General features: G+C 39.9%; 1 protein-coding gene across 5 annotated transcripts; it reads left to right on the plus strand.

Moving 5' to 3' along the window:
* The first annotated feature begins 944 nt into the window (after positions 1–944).
* On the plus strand, positions 945–22,286 carry LOC138935876 (transcriptional regulator ovo). 5 transcript variants are annotated; one of them, XM_070300751.1, is made up of 11 exons: positions 945–1,466; positions 1,600–2,403; positions 15,121–15,554; positions 16,196–16,676; positions 17,665–18,226; positions 18,409–18,701; positions 18,902–19,107; positions 19,475–19,612; positions 19,793–20,092; positions 20,319–20,477; positions 20,656–22,286. In XM_070300751.1, exons 2-11 carry the CDS (start codon positions 2,250–2,252, stop codon positions 20,770–20,772), a joined length of 2,844 nt encoding a protein of 947 aa, XP_070156852.1. In that variant the 5' UTR covers positions 945–1,466; positions 1,600–2,249; the 3' UTR covers positions 20,773–22,286. The 5 variants fall into 5 exon arrangements, with proteins under 5 accessions (XP_070156852.1, XP_070156853.1, XP_070156854.1 ...); XM_070300752.1 differs by having other exon boundaries at positions 1,603–2,403; XM_070300753.1 differs by having other exon boundaries at positions 2,088–2,403.
* The last annotated feature ends 337 nt before the right edge of the window (positions 22,287–22,623 follow it).

Raw genomic sequence — 22,623 nt, forward strand, 5'->3', positions numbered from 1 at the left:
ATATATTAAGATACTTAATATATATATATATGTATGTATATATATAAAAAAGAGTACTAAAGAGATTTTTTTCTAATAAAAAATTATAATATATATAAGAGTTATTTATATTTTGGTCAAGTTCTCGTTTGAGTTTCTACAACTTGAAATAATGCAGATACCGCAGATTTAATCGATCAAAATCTTGGTGCCGCGAGGACAACGCGCGAAGGAAATGTTTTATGCATGACCAGCAGACAGAAATCTTTGAAAGATAAATAAAGCGCCGATCTCTCTTCCTTAGGACATCTCATTTTGCTTTACCTGCCCTTTATACACCATCCTCGGTCAAGAGATATACGATCGAAGTTGAACACAGTGATTTATACGCAACGTCATTATGAGCGCTCCGAGACGTGTATTCGTTACTTGGCACAATGTTTAATTATGTTAATCGAAGCTGCAAAACATTTAATTATTTCTTGAAGAAAAAATATCAATAAAATTCATTTCAGATAGATTGTGCTCTGAATATTTGTATAAATATAATATAACACTATTACACATATGACATTTAATCATATAATCATATAATTTTATTCGTATATTGATTAAACTCAAATTTTATCGTACACGTATTTTATCGTATACAATTTCCAAGATCGTGAAAAGGAATGCGTTTCGATCACGTTTCGAGATTTCATCTACTGAATATCCCTTCACCGTGAAGAACATCGTAAACGTTCACTCCCTCGAAATTTTTTTTTGGATATCTTTGAGATGGGAAGATAACAGATGCTCTGGATATAATTCATGTCACTGCTTATTCTAGATTGAAATTGATTAAATAAATGTTTCGTCTTGTAGATACTTAATGCCTGCACAAACATTATATATATTTTCTTTTTTTCTGAAAAATCAAACTTTCTAATAACGAATACATTCGTTTATTCTTTTAATGTCTATCTTATTCCTGAACAGACATATACGATAAAAAAATAAATTTTGCTCTAAAGTAATTCAATAAGTATGAAAGCAAGATAAAATTAAAAAAAAAAAAAAAATTACTCAATTCACGATTTTTACGACAATGGGAAGGCTGGAGAGGGAGAGAATTGATTACCCGGAAACGCGTTCAACAGTAAAACGCTAATTCGATCAAGAGGTGTAACCAGGGATGGAACAACAACTAGTTTCCCTAGAAGAAGAAAAAGAAAGAAAGAAACAATACAGTCTCCTAACGAGAAAGAAAACGAGGGCTCTGCGAGCGCACGCGCTCTCAGGACATAAACCGTGTGCCGTGTGTGACACACGTACAATACTCCGTTATGCGCATGCGCGAGAAGCGGTTTTCATCTCGGTGGATCGCAGGCGGAATAGTCCCGCTGGCTGGCTTATGTTCTTATGGTGGGATGAGAAGGAGGGCCAGTTGACGGTCACGATGGTGGGAGAGGAAGAAATCAACGGGGTCCGCGCGCGTTGCTCAGGTAGGTAGGTAGGTAGGTAGGTAGGTAGGTAGATAGGGACGAGGGGCGGTGGTCGAGGGACTGGGATGTAGTAGGGAGGAACAGGCCGAGAATACGGGGCCTGCACTACTGAGCTAAACACTCACGAATTCAGTAGCTTACGAGAGGTCTCATGGTTGAGTTTACGGTCGATTCGTGCTGCCTGTTGGAAACGGAGCTATCGTGAAGATAACTGTAAATTCGCCGAGCGCAGGAAGTGACAGACGTGTATGGACCTAGGTACCCTGTACCTATACGAGTACCGGTTAAAAATTCAGTTCGCGAGTGACACTTTAATCGAACATCAGAATTTTGACTGGGCCCTGTTCGGGCTTTCGGCAATCGGGTTGCTGAACCGTGAATCTGTCATTTGATTTGTGAAGAAGAGTTCTTGCGTCCACGTGTGGATCTATTCACATTCAGCTTAGAATTCATTCGTGTAAATCTCCCTCGATGATTCCCCGTGACGTGAAGTAAAGACAAGGTAAATGATGAATCTACAATCGCCAGACCACAAGTGGATTTAACAATTTTTATTATAATCTTCTGTTGGCCGGCGTTTTTCAAGTACTCTCAAGCATGATACTTTTGTGATCGTTACAGGCGTGTTTCGCTTTGCGTGTTTTTTTTTTTTTTTTGCGTCTCATTGTGTCGCGAGCGATCTTGACTGTACTCGTAGCAGCTCGTAGAAGCTCGCTTACCCCACTTCGATGTAGTGGCAGTGTAAGTGATAACGTCGTGCATCGCCCTCAGCATCAGGTCACGATGCCAAAGATCTTTTTGATCAAGAACCGACTGCATCAGCAGTTGCGGCTGCTGGAATCGCAACATACCAGCAAGAGCCCGCCACTTGGCAGCGGCAAGGACAGCCCGTTTGGCAGCTCGGAGCCGCTAAGTCTCATAGTCAACAAGGATCAATGTAAAAGCATTTTACTTATAATTAAAACGGAAGATTGAAACCGGCGTAATTTTTTGAGGATTTTTACGTATATTTGGCAACAGAATTGGAATTGCTATTAGAAACTACATCGATTGATATAATTGATATCGATTGTAATGTCTATTTTTCTTTAAAATTGAACTCACCGAGATTACACCGGTTCCAATCTATCTAAAGTTTTTCACATTTTAATGATCGGGGCATTCTTTGAACTACACATTTTTCCTTTGGGAAAATATTTGCATCTTTTGCCAATTTTTTAATATCTATGAGTGGATTTAAAATTAAAAGTTTGCACGTGTGTCAATAATCAATCCCAAATTTATCGTAGAATTTTTATATAAAAGTGTAAGCTCTCTCTCTCTCTCTCTCTTTTGCATTGATTAAGACAAAACTTTTTTATATCACGAACAAAAAAAAAAGTTTGCATTACATTTAAAAATGTAACATAAAGATCTTAATGAAGATTTGGCAAATTAAACTATTATTAGGATTGCAGAATACAAAAAAAAACGCTAAATGGAGACAAAGACATTGTTAGATTAGGTTAGATTAGAGTAATGAAAAAGAAAATGTTTTTATATAAAAGTTCTAATTGGTCTTTTCGCGACTTTGAGAAATAAAATTCAATTATTATTGTCAGCGAATTAATCGAATCGATGCATTATAAAATGTATGAATGCGATCGTGATATTTCGTTATTACATTAGGAATATATCTGTGATAAAGAGATAAGTAGCCGATAGTACGTATTAAATCGCGGTGAAGAAGCTCTCGTGTATCTATACGACTCATCACAAATGCGTCGTTATGGGAAAGGGATTAATAAGGCGCATAAGACACAATTATCTTCATCTTTTCGGTGTTGCGTACACCGGCAATTTGGCATGCCGATTATTGGCATTACGAATTCAGACGCGGAGCCGTTGCGTGTAAAATGAAGATATGGATCTCGACAAGTTTAATCCTCAACGTAGCCCGTCGATAAATAATCGAACTATCGAGGCCCGGGTGTAAATGCAACTTTGTGGCTTCCCTCTCGTTACGGCTCGCCGTAACCTGCCGAGTAAAAAAAAAAAAAAAAAAGGAGAGACAGAGAGAAGAGCACCCTACAATGTTACACTTCTGCCGCAGGTGCGGTCGTCTTTCGGCATACAGGTGCGATTGCAATTTGTATACCTGGTTCCGGGGACGTTATCGCGCAGTTGCACGTTTTTTGCTTTCGTGAACCATTAACGTGCTCATTATATTAATTATTCGCATATGCCTATTTTTCACTCGCTATATTCAATCTTTGCGAAAATTGAACGGCTTCCTCACACACAATGATCTCAATCGTGTGTAACTTTGCATCCGTGGAAAGCTAATTTTATCTTTATCCGTAGGATTTCTATGATATTGCTTTATCGGTTACCGCGCGCGCGAATATCTTTCTTCACCGTAATCTTATTTAATGATTCATTTACCGGACATTCTTCACTAATAGCTTGGGATAATCAGCGATACATATAGCTACGACATCGAGGACGTAGAAAAGAGATTGTCATCGCCGATCTGTCGTTCAGTAATGTCAAGTAATGATTGACTTTTGACAATTGGCGCACTTGTCCGCGTATTTGTGTACGCCACGTGGAGTTAATTATATGAATCGTCGCTTTGCGCTGAACGCACGCGCGCAATTGCGTAATGACGTTTGCGTCGCAGGAACGGTTTCGAGGCAACGGTTATATCCTACCAGCCGCGCCGATAAGGAACGGTATAGTGAGTTAAATGGCCGCAAACGCAATTGAAATTTGTACTCGCCGCAAATACGCGCACGACGATCGTATTTAATGTACGCATTAGTAGTATCGAAATCGGCTGAGTTTGCAATAATGACACAGCGATTTCGGAATAGAACATTATTTTAAGGATGTATTGTATCGAAATATTTCTGAAAGATGCACTTTAACGCAGATATATATATATATATACTCGTCTATTTGACTCTTCATTTATTTGCATCTTTTAATCTTTTTCTCAAGCGCATATATAACTATTATCGTAAATCGTTACGAGTATGTGTAATTATTTCTTCCTCATTTACAGTTGTCGTAAAGATAAATCAGTATAATGTGACGATTGCGTGAAAACGCGTGCGTGATGGGGCGTCTCGCTGTTTAAGTTTCGTTACATAATTCACGGCTGATTTTTCGTTTGGCTATTATAGTCCTCGGGCGTTTGTCTAGTCGAGGTCGATCCAGGGTGGTACTTTTACAACGGTATAGTGAGTAGTAGGTAGGAACCGAATGTAGTCCTAAAACTGGTTTAGGAAAGTGACCGAGCAGAGAGCAGCTTCTCCTTCATTCCTTTTTTTTTCTTTTTCTTTTCATCTTTTTCTCTTTCTCCCTTCCCCCTCGCTTCCCTCTCGCTTTCCGTCCGCCCCGACAGCCTCTGATTCTCGTTTTGCGTCAGGTTGCCACGCTCACGAGAGCACGAATAATGCGCGAAACGCGGTGTCGATGGCCTTTTACTCCGGCGATCACTATGTCCCGTCGCAGGTGCACGAGTTCCTCTCCCGACCGGTGTGCGCGGTTTTATCACTAATTATATATATATATATATATATATATATACATATGTGTGTTTGTTAATTAAATATTTATATTTAACGCGCGCGGAAACGATTATTTTGTATGCCCGCGTGCATCGTATCCAACTTAGTATCGTTCGTTCCGACCTTTCGGCCGTCTTAATATTGTATCGTTATTTATTTACATGGCGTGTTTGACCGACGCAGCCGCTCAATTAACATATCAGTAGTCAATTAAGTAATTTATCGTTTCTCGAATTTTACGAGTCGCGTATACAAAGCAATCTATTAAACGCGCATCATTTGGAGAGGATTTTTCTCATCCGCGTATGAGGCGGCTGTTTAGAAATGCGATAATAAATATTGTTATTTTTGACGCGAAGATTCACGCGCGCAATGAGTCGCCGGCAGGAAAATTGTTACGTAAAAATCTCTTTGCGATTGTATACATCTTTATTTACATTTTCCGCGTTGGCGATCAAACGGGATACACTGACGCGTACACATCAAAGCTACATCATTCGTATAACGTTTCTCTCGCTCGTATTATAATGAACAAGCCAATATTGCGTATATACGATGCATGTCTGCGCGCCGGAACGGAGACTTTGATGCTCGCATAAGTAATGCGTCGTGTTTCAATGTTTTGGGCTGGGAGAGAATTTTCCTCGAATGATAATCCGAGATAAAAAACATAAAAGATCTAACTCCTTTTCTGTTAAAAGGATGTGCGAGATACACGAAGCTTTCATCTAGAAATCTCTAGCTAATATATTCAACAGAATTTGAAAGATATATTCAATAGCGTATTGGAAATTGATGTGTGCATTAATTGAAAATATATTATTGTTTTTGTATAAAAGAATTTTTTTATTTTTTCGAAAATATAGCTTATGATGAAAATGTATTCGCGAAACTCTTTTAACATGTAGCAAATATTTTTCTGTTTGTTGAATATGGATTTAAATATACATGTATTGGTAAATCGATGTATTTTCTTTACGAAATAATAAACTTCACACAAAAATGTATTATTTTAAATTTCTCTCTCTCTCTCTTTAAGATCACAAAGTTTCACGTATGTCACTTGATGAATAAAACTGACTTACGTGACATAACTGTCCTATAAGCGTGCAATCTTGGACGTATTTCACGAATTCATGGCCGTGGCCTTAAAATGGCGACGATAGATTGCTCTCTTATCACGAATGTTAATGAGTTTTGCGGATTATATTGTATTCGGCATGACTGTTGGGCAACTGGACTTGCTTTCCTGTCGCGTCCGTTAGAGCGGGAACCTTCGGTTTCGTGCGAAAGTTGCGCAACGCAAGGCGTATAAACCTGCTGTCAGTGATCTCTCGCGGTCTCCGCGACGGCCAAGGCGATCGTGCCGACATTAGAATCTCGCTGTGGCACGTAGCAACTAGTGGTAGAGGGTACGGATAGAAGGACACGAGCACAATCTCGCAGTCACTGATTAGAAATTCAACGAACAGTACGGAACTCGTCGGTTTCCCGACAATTTTATCGTCGATTGTGAATTCATCCGAATTTGTTATCAAATTAAAAATCCTTTTCTCTCTAAAATATATATCCTTTCCACGATCTCTCTCGACATTACTCCTCGGGCCTCCTTCATACATTTAATTACGGATATAATATTTTAATATTGTTAGTATTATATTTAATAGTGTAATAAATGTCTGCTTTGATATCTTTAAAATTGATTCGTATTTATAAGAAGCAAAGAATAATAAATACATTGTACACATACGTGCGTACACGTAGAAAAATTTGATCACAAATCATAGAATTTCTTAAATTTAAATATTCTTAGTACGCAATAACATGTGTGTCTGGATATACGAGAATGTTAATTGGATGCAAAATCAGTTTTCTCTCTTTTTTTTTTTTTTATCGTACAAACTGGATGTTTCCGAGATGTTTACATTTTCCATAATCATCGAGATTCGTAAAAAGAAATTTATCTTTTTATAACTGGACATACACTACTTATATCTCTATTTTCTAATAACGTACTGACACTTGTACTATTTTTAGCGCGCGTTATACGCGTTTGTTACTTTTTCTTCAATATTTCTATCCCCGTGCATGCATAATCCTTACTAACTATATCCTTAAACTTACAGCACTATAATTTTTATGTATTTCGCGTCGGTCGTTTCTCGATCGCAGCGTCATATTCTGGATCAAGCCCAGACTTGAGCGATGTATTTCACGCGCGCGTTTTACGCAACTGCAGTGCGACGCACATTCGTTCTACTTGTTAGCCATACCGAAAAGAGATTGCTGTATCTGTGTGTGTGTGTGTGTGTGTGTGTGTGTATATGTGAAATGCACATTACGTTTGACGCGATGATGAGAGTGAGTAAGACCGACATACGCACGTAATTGGTCGCATAAATTGGGCATCGTATATTGGGCGTATCTTTATACATATTTAATCTTCTTACCGTATATAAATTTTATTGAAAAAAGTAAACTAAAAAGTCCATGTCCTTATATCCTTAGTATTTCAAGACATTCCAACGATTATTGCTAAAAAATGGATAAAGCTACGTACGATAGAATCTTGCGAGCTTATGAGAAAATAGAAAAAGGTTTGCTTGAAAGAGACGCCGTTAACGCGTCATATGTGTATGTCTCTCTTATCCGTGCGAGTATATAGATATAAATACTGTTACATTCCCAGTGCACACACATATATAGGAGCTTTAACTGTCGTTGACGCGCGGGTAATCGCGCTCAGTGACGCGCACCTGTTGCAAAGGCTAGTACACCAGGATGTGCAGTCATTGCGACGAATTGCAATGCGTCGCCCGTAAGCCTCGTGATGCGTGCACGCGTGTCTAATCGTACATAGGGTTCGCGCGTATATATGTATGCGTGCGTACGGGCATAGGGGTACGGGCCTTGGCGGTAACCGTGACGCTACGTACGTTGAAAAAGGAGGCGTGAAATCTCCCATGTTCCTTCCACAAGCGCAACAAAAATATTCTATATCTTTTCGGAATAATTGATTAGATTTAATTTTTATTTTTATTTTATTTTTAGCTTTTATAGCCGTGTAGCTTGCATAGAAACTTTTTTAAAAACATATGTAAATAATGTAAGGAGAGCTATATAGAATTATATTTCAAAATTACACCTTTCTATAATACAATATCATTTTAAAAAATGCTACACGCTCTCCTCCATTTTAAATTTGACTCTTTATAATCGCGTCGCGGACGAAAGATTTACGCAAGCGTAAAATCGCGGCTTTGTTCGTTGCTCGAATAATACATCCCTGGGATTTGACGCGAATCTTACGAAAGATATATCGAGGTCCATCGTTTGAAATGACACTGGACTCGTGATCGCGCGCGAGGAACAGGTTCCGCTCTCGTCGTCGAAAGGCAGGTTACACACGATGCAATGCGTTCGTCGTTGTCGTCATCGTCGTCTCGCACACGGACACAGCCAGATGTACAACGTACACAAAGGACGACGAGTGTACGACACGGCGGCGGCTAATGGCGCAAGAGGGCCGTGACCGAAATTCTTTCCAAGCAAGGGGGCCAAGTGCAGAAGAAAAGAACATTCAGCGCGATAAATCTCGCTCTACACTAGACGCTATACTCGTATCGGTACGAATTATCTCGCGGCAATGAGTTATCGCAAGCGTGATGATAACGCGGATAATAACGCTTTAGCTCATCGAGTTACGCGAATTATTACATATAGTGTCGCATTGTCAATTATTAAGCGCGAGATTCGTATGCGGGCACCACATTTCTCCTTCGGTCATGGAAAAACTCGATATCCATAACAACACGTTTCATTGATTACTCAAATTCCATTCATTTGCTTATTTTTACGGATTCCGAATTCTCAGTTGTTTTTTTTAAATCTTTATTTATTATAAAAATTGATTTTGATAATGCTATAAATTCTGAAATTTGATCGCGTGTCCCTTTCTAATTTATCTATATAGATAATTTCGCATTTTTCTTGTACAACTGCATCATTATTTTCAAAAAAATAACTGTGTTTATCCGACAAATAGTATTTTAACAATGATTAATCGAATGACAACGCGCGCTATCTCTTTGAAAAAAATTTTCATCAAAATCCCATGAAAACGAGACTCTCAAGATAATTTAATCACTGTTATATTTCCTTATGCGTTATTATTTTAATTCGAGGGAAATAAAATTATGCTAATAGCACGCATTGTTTCCCAAACTAAAAAATTATTTAAAGGAAGACCAATTTTTTTTTTTTTATGCGGATATTGTTGATCGATTTAATCGTTTCTTGTTTCATAAATTTTGTTGGCGTGTGCGTGATATCCGCTCATTATATATTTTACATATATGCGCATTCGATTATCTTATTTACATTTTGTTTTCGTTTCGGCGTCGGCGGACGAAAAAATTTGTTCTACTCGAATGAGATCCGAATCGATTTGTAATTAGACGCTCGTTATGTAAAAACTCGTTATACAATCGTTGTTGAATCATGCGAATAGCTGCGTACACAGTTGATATCGCAAAATAATGATGACGCGCGTACGGTAGTAGAGTCCCGTAGCGTATTATTTATCGCCACGCTTTATCATTGCTTCCGCGAGATAGTTATCGTTGAGATTTCAGAAAGCGATACTATCAATTTTATTGTGCAAGCACAGTTATATCTGAAAAACGAGAAAAAAAAATTCCCAACAGATTTTAGACTTTTATCTTTATCACAGCATCGGGAGGAACGTACGTCGCACGATGAATAATTTGCCAGTATCTCGAATATGCAAATCTTAATCGTAAGGCATTAAAAGATTTTAACTGAAACTATTGCATTGACTATCGATTTAACTCAGACTAAAGTAAATAAGTTAAGTTTTGGCGAATCATTAAAATTAATTAAAACTAAAAATTAATAATAATATTCTGAAATATACAAATTTTCGACTACGAAAAAAGTATTGAAACTTTATCACATTTCAATGTCGCCTTGCCGATACTTGACGAAACAAAGCGCATTTCATTGTGGCAAATATTTTCTAACCAGATGATTATATATATATATATATATATGTATCTCGACATTGTGTAATTTTTGTCATTAGAATGACAGACTCGACTGGTCACGTCAGAGTTGCACGTCGATCTTTCCCCCACATCTCTCTCTCTCTCTCCCCCCTCGTTTCCGCTTATCCGGTATAAAAAGCAAATTATTTTTTCGTCGGCAACTTTTCACCGAGTGCCAAGGTCAAACGTTCCATTGTCGGTTAACGCCACGATCCTCCGCTCGGTTGTAAGAAGAGGAGGACTCTCCGAAGCGTAGCGTTATAGCAACATGTACAATCTCGTGTCTCTCACAGCTTCTAGGAAGCTCAGACCTCGTACATGCACGATGCGTATGATCGATTCGATGCGTCCGATCCGTTAACATGGAAGCGCAAGTAATTCCTGTCTATGATTATTGATGATGATAAAAACTACACGAGACGAGTATAATAAGTGGATAAGTTGCGCGCACAAAGCGAGCCGACAATTTCCTCTCAAATTAAGTCTGCGAAGCATCGCGTTAAAGGGGGGATATGTGTGTACTTCCGATTTTACAGATAACACAATATCAAGTCACGCACACACATATATACGTAGATGAGAAAAATCGAGCCGAGAGAGAGAGAGAGAGAGAAATATCTGTTCCATCCTTCAACAATATATGTAACGATAAATTTATATCCGAACCGCATTTATCTACGTTGTTTTTAGATTGTACTCTTCAATTATTTAATTTTATTCAAAAATTTTAAATATTAAATTATATAAATTTTTCGTCAATATTTGATTATCCTATCGTAAGCGTAATGAATGGCGCGGAGCATATTTAGAAAACTACATTTCGTTGAAACCGATAGTTTAAAAAATGGAAAAATGCGGAAACGTATGCGCCAATATACACATACGCGTATATATGTATATAAATGACAAAGCGGTGGGAATACTGTCGATTACGTAAAACGACCAAGTGGCCGCGTATATCGGTGTCACCTTGCTGTCCGCGCGCGACGACCCACGCACGCACGGTACCGCTACGTAAACGTACGCAGATAATGCGTCGGGCTGCGCGTGGCCATGGACGTCGCATTTTCTCGCGATTACCGAGCCGATTTTTCCGTAGCATCTTCGTCTTTGCAATTTCTCTCAACCCTTGTAAATCGTGTTTATATTATTATTGTAAAGAATATAATGATAATAATTAACAACGATATTAATTAATTAATTAAGGTATTAATTATTATTCTCGCAATTACTAAACCGATTGTTTCAAAGCATTCGTGTCTTTGCAATTTCTCCCGACGCTTATATATATCAAGTTTACACGATGTAATGATATTACGTGACAATATCAGATTTACGAAAAAGAAAAAAAAATTTGAAGTTAAAAGAAAAGAGGTAAAGTAATTGTTTTCCTTCTCGAAAGGATTTAAAAAAATACGAAACATGTTTTTACTTATATATATTTTTATGATAATTTTTATATGCGCAAGCTTATCGAGAAATAAATAAATGGACAATGTGGACCTTTACGTTAATAGAGACCGAGATGGAGGCGCGATATCGGAGAAAAAAAAAATCCGCCGTGTGTGTTGTACGATATAATATAAAGCGCTCGGATAAGTGGCCAGACGAGATCCTGTTGCAAGTTCTGTTGTCGGGACCGCGAGCGATGCATCGTCAGCCATCGGCCTTTATACCTTCATTCGCGGACACAATATCTGCTTGATCGCAACGAACGAAACGCCGCGGCTTAGCCGACCTACTTACGACCGACCGCTCCCTGCTCTCTCGGGTCCTTTTTTCAGATTTTTCCTTTCCTTTCGGCTACAACAACATCGCGGTTAATGCAACGCGCGCCTTCGCCGATCAGACGTTTATCACGCCTATCTGCATACAAGCTAGAAACAATGTATCGGACGATGAAGTAATCGACGCGTTGTATATGTATATGTGTATCTATATCTATAGAGAGTAACTCTGCGCGAGATATTTATGGGTTGCCGTAAACGTCATAAGGCGTGTTTTATCGTCATTCTTGAGAAACCGCCGATAACCCGTTGCTGAGAGATCGACAGCTAAAGACTCGTGCTCGGCGAACCAAATGTTACACGATTCTCAGATCGTGATAATAGCAATTAAGTGCAATTTTTACATTTATAAGCGTAGAATTGAGATGGAGCGTAATTGGGATTTTAAAGATGCTTATTCCTTATTTTATACGAATCTTGAGACGGGGGGGCTCTCGACATTCAGTCGCAAATGCGGAAGTCACGAGGATCATGGATTCGACTAGCAATAATGGCAACGGCTTCGCGCGGAGGAAGCGTACTTTGCTCGTTTCAACGCGCATTCTTGGGTTTCGCGTTGTGGGAATTCGTAAGGATTCAGAGTCGAGTCCGAGCGTGTCGATCTTTTCTTTCTCTCAAGGCACTTGGGGCACTTTGTTCCGCGAGCAAGCGCATTCATTTTAATATCTTTTTGCATCCTTTTAGCCGACGCAGGCTAAATCTTTGTTTGTCGAGGAAAGCCGAGTCGATTTTCTCCAAATTTTAATGACAGTAAAATATATTTCGCTGTTTTTATATCTTACATTTTATTATCATGATAATAAAAGGAACCGCGACTCGTCTCATTTTATTAAAACAAAAAGATACTTATAATTTTGGACAATCTGTCGAGGATGACAGATACGATCGTAAGAAAAAAGTGGATTTATCATTATTTGTAAAATTGTTGCGAATTATAGCAGTATTGCGATCCCGATTCACCGGGATTTTCCTCGATTGATCTTTTCTTCTCCTCTCGTCTTCGAGATTGCTCCGCGAGCAAGCCCGTTCCTCTCGATTCCAACTCGATGTACCGGTTCTCGTTTCATTTTCTCTCCGTCTCCGTCTCTTTCTTTTCGCTCGAGGGGAAGAGAGAAGCGAAAGGAAAAATGAGAAAGAGAGATAGAACGGACGAATGGGGAACGAGGCCGGAGAATAAGCAGGAGATGGAGGAGAATCCGAGTGGGAGAGAGTCGAAGATAGGCAAAGGCGTAACATCGGTACCCCGGTCACGACGATCGCACCGCAGGTATTTATAGCGCGACCGAACCTGTTAGGGGGTTTCGGTTAGAGGAACTAACTAACTAACTTACTCACGCACGCACGCACGCACGCACGCAGCGCGAGCTTCTTCGCCCGCGCGGCACCGAAGGTTGCCCGATCAAACGGAACGGAATCGCCATTTTGGAGTTTCACCGCTACCGTAGCTGTTACCTTCAGGATTTGCAAGTTGTGACGCAAGCGATTGCGTAAAGATATCGTTAGGCACCTCGTCTAACTAGTAATTTCGAGGTCGAAATCGTCGCCAATTGAGACTTCGAGCTCAGGGACGAGTCTCTCGAACAAAAATTTAAATCCCTCGAAAAGGTAGAGGATACCGGGGGAGACTACGTCCCTCGCCGCAACTTGGCGCAAACTTTGATCATTTTCATTCGAAAATGCTTATTCCATTTTTGTGATCTTATGACTTCTTACAATTTTTCTCATCGTCTTCAATGACGCGCCCAGACACGTGAATATTAAGATGCTGTCTTTAATAATTTTATATGCTACTGTTCTCTCGAATGCAATAATATTTAACGCTTACGATATTTATTAACGAATAGAAGAAAATGTCAAAGTATACATATGTGATAAAAGATTGAGAAAATCTGCGAAGTGACTTTCCTTTCTTCGATGTAATTTCCATAATGTACATGACCTCAGTAAGACTCGTTTCGCGTCCTCGTAGTTAGTTTCCTGATTGTCGCTCCAACAACACGATTGCAACGCACGTACAGTGTCCTCGTGCTTCATCAGCGAGCACTCGATGTCAAAGTCAAGAAACCGTATATCTTGCATCTCATCCAACGACAGACCCCATCGTCCCATTAGAATGGCGATAAAAATAATAGAACCGTCGACGCGCTACCCTGCAACGGAAAATAAATTTATTAATACATATCATGGACGATAAGTCCAATGACGTAGTTTATTTTAATTAGAAAAATATACTGAAATAATTTCGTTAACAATAAGAGATTACTTGCGCAAATGTAGAAATCGTTTCTCAATTTTGATGTCATAACTGATGAAGACATATCCCAATTCGCTACGTGAAAGAAATATCAACGGTGAGAGACGAAACTGTATCTTGGTTATCGCTTACTGTGCGTTAGTTAAAAAACGGTTACTTTATGGTGATTAACGTACAGAACACGCGGCGCTGAAAATTACTGGAGGAGAGAGAAGCGGGAGATCGTGTATACGCGCGAAGGACGCGCGCTCCGAAGGAGCGCCTCTCGGCATACGTTAACCGGCGAATCCTTCAAGGTTGCTCGTAAATTCAACCACGAAACGGGCCAAGTAACCGCCATCGATTATGATCGTCGGTCTCGGCCGCGTCCTATTGAGATTCAATCCTCGCCGTCTTTTCATCCGAATGTAAATTCATGTCGCGCGTCAAACTGCGAAGTAATAAGGTTCCGCGAACCTTGGAAAGTTTGTACAAAATCTGCGCATTTTCGTACGCGCAGTATAATTACGTTAACGCGCCTAACGAAGATACGCAAAAGTCGTTTCACCGCATTCCTCATTTTATTGCGCACCGTATATCGTCAAATGTGAGAATCGGTGTAACGGGTCACGGTTGTTCTTTCATGTTCTTACCGATACTCTCCAAGTCTTCTCTTCTCCATACTTGCTTAAAATCATGGCGAATGATTTATTCGTATTGAGATGCTAATTTATCAAACGTGCTAATATTTGATTTAATCGATGCAAGCTTGTATAAATTATAGATAATGTATACGCGCAGAAAAGTTTGCCCGCAAGGGCATTTCTATACAAAAATTCATTTTGCCAGAGAAGGATATCGAATTATAAATATATATTGTATATATTTTTAAGAATTTTATTTTTTTTTTTAATATTCCACTAAACTATATACAAGAGTCTTGAGAAAAAATAAGTTTGTTAAAATGAGTGTTGGAATATCTCAATCACAGGATTCGCGTCTCTCTAATTCCAGATCGCGACAAAACCGATGATGACCGTGCAACGACCCCGGAATCCTTACGCAGTAGCAGTCCGGCGTCGTCGCCGCCGCCTACGCAACCGGCGAGCAACCCGACCAGCCCGCCGCCACCCAGACGATTCATTTCCAGCATCCTCGGCGGTGACGTGCCGTACGGCAGCAGGCGTCACGTGCTCACCCGGGCGGAACGCAAAGAGTACAGCAGCCCGCCGATAGTCTCGGACGATCCACCCCAGTTCCTGTCCAAGTCGGAAAGAATCGCTTTGCCGAGGCCGCAGACGCCGCCGAAAGCGCCCCGTGTCGAGCCACCTACCAGAGTCTCGGTTATCCAGAGGGTGCCGTCGCAAGGTCAATCCGCCTCTAGAAAAGAGGGGAATAAGATCGAGATCGAGAGAGTCGATCCAGTGCGAGCACCCGAGCCGGAGCAGGTATTATTACGCGTTGCAAATTTACATTCGTCGAATAAACCTTGCCGTCTTACTGGAAAAACAACGGGTCGAGTCTAAAGTGACTACGTATTTATGCGTCTCTCTCAGTTTTCTTTCTTTAACTCCAATTAACTAATAAAGCGCGCGCTCAGCGTCCGTGAGTGGTAACAGTAGCTGGCTACACGTTGCAACTATCGAATTAAAGCTAATATTTCACGATTGTTGAAGAAATAATAAATACCTTATAAATAAATATTATATATTGTAATATAAAATATATATGATTAATGTTAAAGATATTTTATGTCGACGAAAAGGTCCTCCTATTATAGACTAATGCAGTCACGCTCGACTGACAATCCTCGTAGCGTCTCATGCGTTATGTATAGTGATCGAGCGGAGAAAATATTGTACGGGATTATGCTTAATATTATTTAACTTGCAACCTGTCGAGCAGTTTCTTGCGCACGCTGACGTTTTCGATATTCAAGAACGAAAGCTTATTAATTCTATGAAAATGCACGGTCGTAATGTATTGTAATTTATACACGACTTAAAAAAATTGATTGATGCAAGTTCGACAGAAATACTGCGCGCGATAAAAAAAAGGCACGAGACAAATATCGATAACGACTTTTCAGGAACAGCCCATCGACTATGCTGTGCCGAAGCGGAAAGACGAGGACGAGGAAAAGTGTCGCGATGGCGCAACGGCATCGCGAAGCTCGGGCAATTCCATCGCGAGATCTTTGCTGGCCGTGAAATTATCCGGCTCGCAAGCAGCGGTGCAGGCAGCCGCGGGACACGGCAGATCCTCGAACTCGGGTAACGGCGGCTCCTCCGGCAGTGGTAGCGGCGGTGCCGGCAATTCCTCTGCGTCTAACAGCGGCATCGGCGGATGCGGAAACGGAGCGATGATCGGCGGCGGCGGCGGAGGCAGCGGCAGCGGCGGTGCCGTAGGTGGCGGCGCGGGTGCGGGCGGCATGCCTCCCGGAGGTAACGGTGGTCGCGGTAACTACGGCCCGAGCTCGCCGCCAACGGGATCCCTACCGCCCTTCTACGAATCCCTCAAGGGTGGCAACAATCTCGCCAACTTTGCCAATCAGTACAATACCGCTCAAGGTGCGTCTTTGTTTTGTATATTAAAAGAATATACTCATTTTTTTTTTTTTTTTTTTGACATTTTACACTTGTAGCGCACGATGAAGACGATTAATGATGTTTGACCAAATTTCGCGATACCCTATCGCATTTTCTTGTCATTTTTTAATGATACTTGACTTGTAACATAATTGCCGGGTTGGGTACTAACGTTGATAATTCGCGATATCAATATTTAGAATCTTTCAAAGATTATTCTTGTATCTTTGTGTTAATTGTGTATTAAAATAATCGTATTAATTCCTAACGATAATCTTGGCAAAATTCGTGTCGTGTTTCAATCATGTTTTGATCGTTTGCATTCAATCGTTTATAATCGGCCATAAACACATACCAAAATATTTATTTTGTCTAGCTTTTGAAATAATTAACTTTAACGATAACAAACTTTAATATTCCGATACAGTGTAGTTTACATTTTTTCCATCTCGAACTTCTTCCTAATGTGATATTGTAGTCGATCGTCTCATTTTTATTTTGAACGTATAGTGAGCAGTAGATTTCTCCCTCATGGCTCGTAAAGTAATAACTATACCTTTTTCTCGGCGTAAAGTACCCTCGTTTAGACGTATTGTAATTCGATTTATTGCGTACCTTCTCTTTACTTGCTTTTTTCTTTTTGTATTCTTACTGTACTGTTATTTTTATTTGGGCTATTATATTTACAAGATTTCACATAGATTACTTTGAAAATCCAATTATTATAATTTATTTACCCATTTAATACAACATCCTTGGAAGCTTGGAGCCTTATATCAAAACTGTTTCGAGAGATATCACATTATGGACGAAATTGTCTTTGGTAAAGTATAGAGCAAAAATTTTATATAATTTCACATAAATTTATTAAAATAAGGTAATGTGAGATTTTAAAAAACAATCTTTGTCACGATTAAATAACGCTTCTCCTCACTCACTAGTATTATTATTATTATTATTATTATTTCAGGAAATGCATATCTAACACCATTGACAGCGGTCGGGATTGAATGCGATACCGGCCAACAGGACAATTCTCAACACGCACAGTACAATGCGCAGGAGGGTAAACAGTATTCTCTCCTTCAGAATGTCTGTGCAAATGTATGCGCCTCCTACGGTTTGACGTTTAAGGAGGAAGATGAGGAATTGGGAGCTTACAAGATTCAACCGGACTTGTTGTCTAGCCAGTATGCTTCCTACGACGTCACCGACACGGGCATGATGGTGGACATGGTGACTGGCGCTGTGGTAGACCCGTTGCAATTCACCACCGGTACCCTGACCTTCAGTTCACCTTCCGATCATACGGCATTGTTGGAGAGCCTCAGCGATGCCGCCGATCTCTTGTTGCCCAGGTTGCAGACCGAGGACGGAGGCAGCGATCTTCTAGAAGAATCGTTGCATTCGCCCGCCTCGACTGGCAGCAGCGGAATCGGTCAAGATGCCGGTCAGATGACCACTCCCGTCGAACCCAGCGTCGATCCTTTCCCCGAGCATAGCATGGCCTTAACCAGAGGCTTTGATACGAGGTGAGCGTCTAAACTACCATGAGAATTGACTCTCGCTTAGAAATTAATCATATTTTAAGTCTGCGTTGATTTGTCATTTGCTTTCATCTGTGCAGCGATTTAAAAATTGAATATTATAACGAACACTGCACGAGTTTTAATCGAAGTAGATTACAAAATAGCGTATCGATCGTCCTTCTCAGACACTACACGACTCCGCAACACTTTAACGCGTCCAAACTCGCGAGCTTGAATTATGCGGCCGGAGAATCAAGTTATCAGCCATTGCCGAAAGAACGCCCGGAACTCGCATTGCATGTTAATCAAAATCAGCAGCACCAGCAAGATCAACAGTTGCAAATTCAAGTGCAATTGCAACAGCAGAAGCAGCAAACCGGCGCGTCGCCGCATCATCATCAACATCAACAACAACAACAACAACAACAGCAGCAGCATCAGGGGCTTTTAAGCCCCGGATTGAATTTTACCAGTAACGGTGAGTCGTCACAATATTACTCAACCGCTGGGAAATAGGGATACATTGGTTTAAGAGACCTAAATTGATTTCTTTCTCTTATGTTAAAAGCAAAAATAGTAAAATTAAAATATAATAATGCAGAGAAATTTTCACTAAAGATTCCTTAATTTACGAATAATTTTGCGTCAACTATTTAGTTCAATTTTTTAATCTCAAAGGTTTAGAGTTGGATTCTGGTAGCAGCGTGGGTGGAAGTCTGCCTAGTCCCGGCACTACTAGTTGTTCTTTGGACGGTGCCTCATCCGGCACTTCGCCATCGTGTGCGTTAGCGGAACACGCGCACAGTCCGGTCGTGTCACCCACCACAGTCGTGGGCGCAGCGCAAACCGCTGGACCAGTCGGGGAGCCACCTCTTTCGCAACGGGTCGGTGTACTTCAACAAGGGATAAGCGACCCAAATTGATCCAGGCAAAAGCATATATCCTCGCGATTAAATTATCTTCCGGAAGCGGGATCGAACTGATTCGATCTTCCTTCAGGCTTGCTCGCGATCGATCCGCAAATTATTTGAACCACAGTCCGATCGAATTATTTGAATAAGTTTGCGATCAATTGTACCGATGCAACGTATAACTCGGTATATAACATGATGTGGAAAGAGTAGCTCGTTTAATTGCCACTCTTACTCGTATATTATGCAATGTCAATCAATTCGAGTGCTTTATCCGATGTCACCAGTCTTCCAATTGCTTCGAGGAACTGGATTAACATGTCTTCTTATCGGTTCGCAGCTGGGTTTACCGAATGACTGCCAATTAGAATTTGTTAACGGAGGTCACGGCATAAAAAATCCTTTAGCCGTCGAGGGTCAAAGGCAACCTGGAGTCAATCGAGATGAAGAGAGAACGAATCGAACTCCACCTACCAAGGTAACACGAGTATTTTATGAACTATCTTTTTGCATGTAAAATGTATACAATTGTCATTATTAAAGACATGGTTGTGATATAATGAAATGTAATGAAATGTATCGAATCACATATTGTATATTGCCGCGAGATTATAAGAAGCCGTTACAATGAAATGTTCTTTGACTGTTTGCTTAATAGGATGATGATCCCAATCGTTTCACTTGCCGTGTGTGCAGCAAAAATTTTAGTCTCCAGCGGCTTCTTAATCGTCACATGAAGTGTCATAGCGATGTGAAGCGTTATCTTTGTACATTCTGTGGAAAGGGCTTCAACGACACTTTCGACCTTAAGAGGCATACGAGAACGCACACAGGAGTGCGACCTTACAAGTGTTTCCTTTGCGAGAAGAGTTTCACGCAAAGGTGCTCTCTGGAAAGTCACGGCCAAAAGGTCCATGGTGTTCAACATCAGTATGCTTATAAAGAACGACGTGCGAAGGTAAAAAAATCTCCTTTTTTTTTAAATTTAATTCTTTTTATATATATATATATATATTTTTTTTTTTTTTTTCCTTTAAAACTTCAGAACAACTTCCTATACATATGTATTGTAATGTTTGTATTACTTTTTATTGCACGAGTCTCTCTTTCATTGTCGGATTCATTCTAATCCGGCTTGAAATATAAAATTAAATGTGAATTATTTGTATTTTGTTTGTTGATAGATGTACGTTTGCGAGGAATGCGGACATACCACGCATGAGCCGGAAGTGCATTATCTTCATCTGAAGGAACAGCATCCTTATAGTCCGGCGCTACTAAAGTTCTACGACAAGCGGCACTTCAAGTTCACCAATAGTAACTTCGCCAATATGTTGCTCCAGGTGGGCACAGATGCGTAAAGACAATATTAGTCTTGAAACTTGTGTTAAGTAGAAGATTGCACGTTGAAGTTAATCAACGGTCTGATATAGGGAGGCTTCGATACTCGAACGATCAAAACAAAATACACAGCGCGGTATACAAGAACACGAAATTGTTCTTGTTGATGTAACTCTTCAGGGTGGCCTGTTGCAACGGGACTCGCGGAACACGGACAGCTGCGGCCTCGCGGAGCGACGAGAGACGGTCTCGAAGAGCACCAAGGCGACGCATCAACAGACCACGACCAGCTTCTGAATCCATCATCAATGAATCCGGCGATCTAGCGAGTGACGTCGATCGATCGAGCTGGATCTCTTCGAAGTTTAGGTCGACGAAGGGAGTGACGTCGCGCGAAAAAGTACCTGCAGGTGACTCCCATAGCGGTGACCCTGGAACACGCGAATATCGAAGTCCGAAGGCGATAAGATCATATCGTGCAGGATCTGTGCGATCGATTAGATTCCGCTGCCTCAAATTCATGGGTAGAGGAGAAAGACGAGGAGAAGGAAAAATAAGACAAAAGAGTAAGAGAGCCGTGGTAATAACGACCGCTAAATCATTGTACATTTTGCGTAATTGAACGCTCGGTTGTTGTATTATAGCTTCTCTTTTACATTAGAACTTGTATGATTAAGTTTGTGCGTTATTCTCTTTCTCTGGCAGTTTTTTAAAGAAGATGGTACCAATGAAAAAGGATAAATATTTGAGAAAGAATATTAGTATACTGAATATTAGTGTAATGTTCGCCGTAGCGATCTAGAAGATAATTTTTCATATATTAAAATAAAACAACCAACGTGTTAGGTTATAATACACCGCGCGTTTCTAAATTATAATAATTATAGCACGTCGCGAATTTTTTTCTATGCGTCGAGCAGAGAATTTCTGAACGGATACTACGGATTATAACGCTACAAATTTCGCTTCTACCCAATATTTTCGGACAATGTTCTGAATTTTTTAATTATTTTTAGAATATATCTTTTTTATAGTTTAGTATTTTTAACTGTATAGCTAATTCGGATTAACTGTATGGTTAATTAACATTAATTTAATGAAATCCTGGAACTCTCTATGACGACTGATACTGAATTACAAAGAAAACACATAGGACATACATATACTCATTCGCATACGTCGATGCGTGCAAAACACATACATATAACCACATACCGTTAAACGCAATTGCATATTTAGATTTTAGATGGAATATTAATAGTGGGCCGGAGGCGCGATACCGAGCAGACCCAAAGACTCGGATAGAACGTTTCAGGAATGCGGATCATCCTCGGCGAGCGAGCCGAGGAGAGGGAAAAGAGGGCTATCATACGGATGATTTTTTTTCTCAGAGATATACGGCGAGTTACGTTACTTTTCGACTCGATGGGTAAATATGCGCGCGAAAAATGGAATTCTTGACGTCGCGATTACCGAGAGGAGTGTGGTTTCTCCGATCGCAATTTGCGTCATGAATCTTCCATTATCTTTAATCGGGGTATCAGGGAATGGAAAAAAATTTCAAGTTACTTGAGCACAAGTTACAGAATAGGGCAAGATCCTCAGTCCAAGATGGACTGACCTTGTACTGTATTATTAATGAAAAATAGATTTTGAACTGTCAATGTTTAGAAAAATAATCAGAGAGTCGATTTTCTTCATTTCCATGGACATCTCTTGTTTTAATGGGATATGAAATGTTACATATTTCACTCGTTTTCTCACTCTAATATAGCGACATTGAGCAAATGTGAATAGTGAGAATAGAATACTCATAGACATAGAAATGTATATATATATTTCTATGTGTATGAGTATTCTATTCTCATAGAAATATATATATATATATTCTATGTCTATGAGAATATTAGTTTAGAGGAAAACTGTTGATTTTTGGAACACTTGAAAAGAGGGAATCGACTGTAATTAAAATTCACATTTTTATTTTGTTGTTAATTTAATAAGTGATTTTATTATTAAATTGAGACGCCTTTCAATTGAAAGAAGATAAATTAAATTAATCATTATAATGAGAGAAATAAAATGTTATCGCATTATTTAATAAAAATTTTAATTTGGTTATCCTTTCATTGGGTTTATATTTCTAAA

The sequence above is a fragment of the Polyergus mexicanus genome, unplaced genomic scaffold, assembly GCF_030449975.1.
Source record: "Polyergus mexicanus isolate NDT 795.1 unplaced genomic scaffold, iyPolMexi1.0 SCAF_8, whole genome shotgun sequence".
Lineage (NCBI taxonomy): Eukaryota > Metazoa > Arthropoda > Insecta > Hymenoptera > Formicidae > Polyergus > Polyergus mexicanus.

Coding starts and splice junctions, on each gene's coding strand:
- LOC138935876 (XM_070300751.1), top strand. CDS start 2,250: ATGCCAAAGATCTTTTTGATCAAGAACCGACTGCATCAGCAGTTGCGG. Junction 15,555..16,195: donor GAGCACCCGAGCCGGAGCAG/GTATTATTACGC, acceptor ACGACTTTTCAG/GAACAGCCCATCGACTATGC. Junction 16,677..17,664: donor TCAGTACAATACCGCTCAAG/GTGCGTCTTTGT, acceptor TTATTATTTCAG/GAAATGCATATCTAACACCA.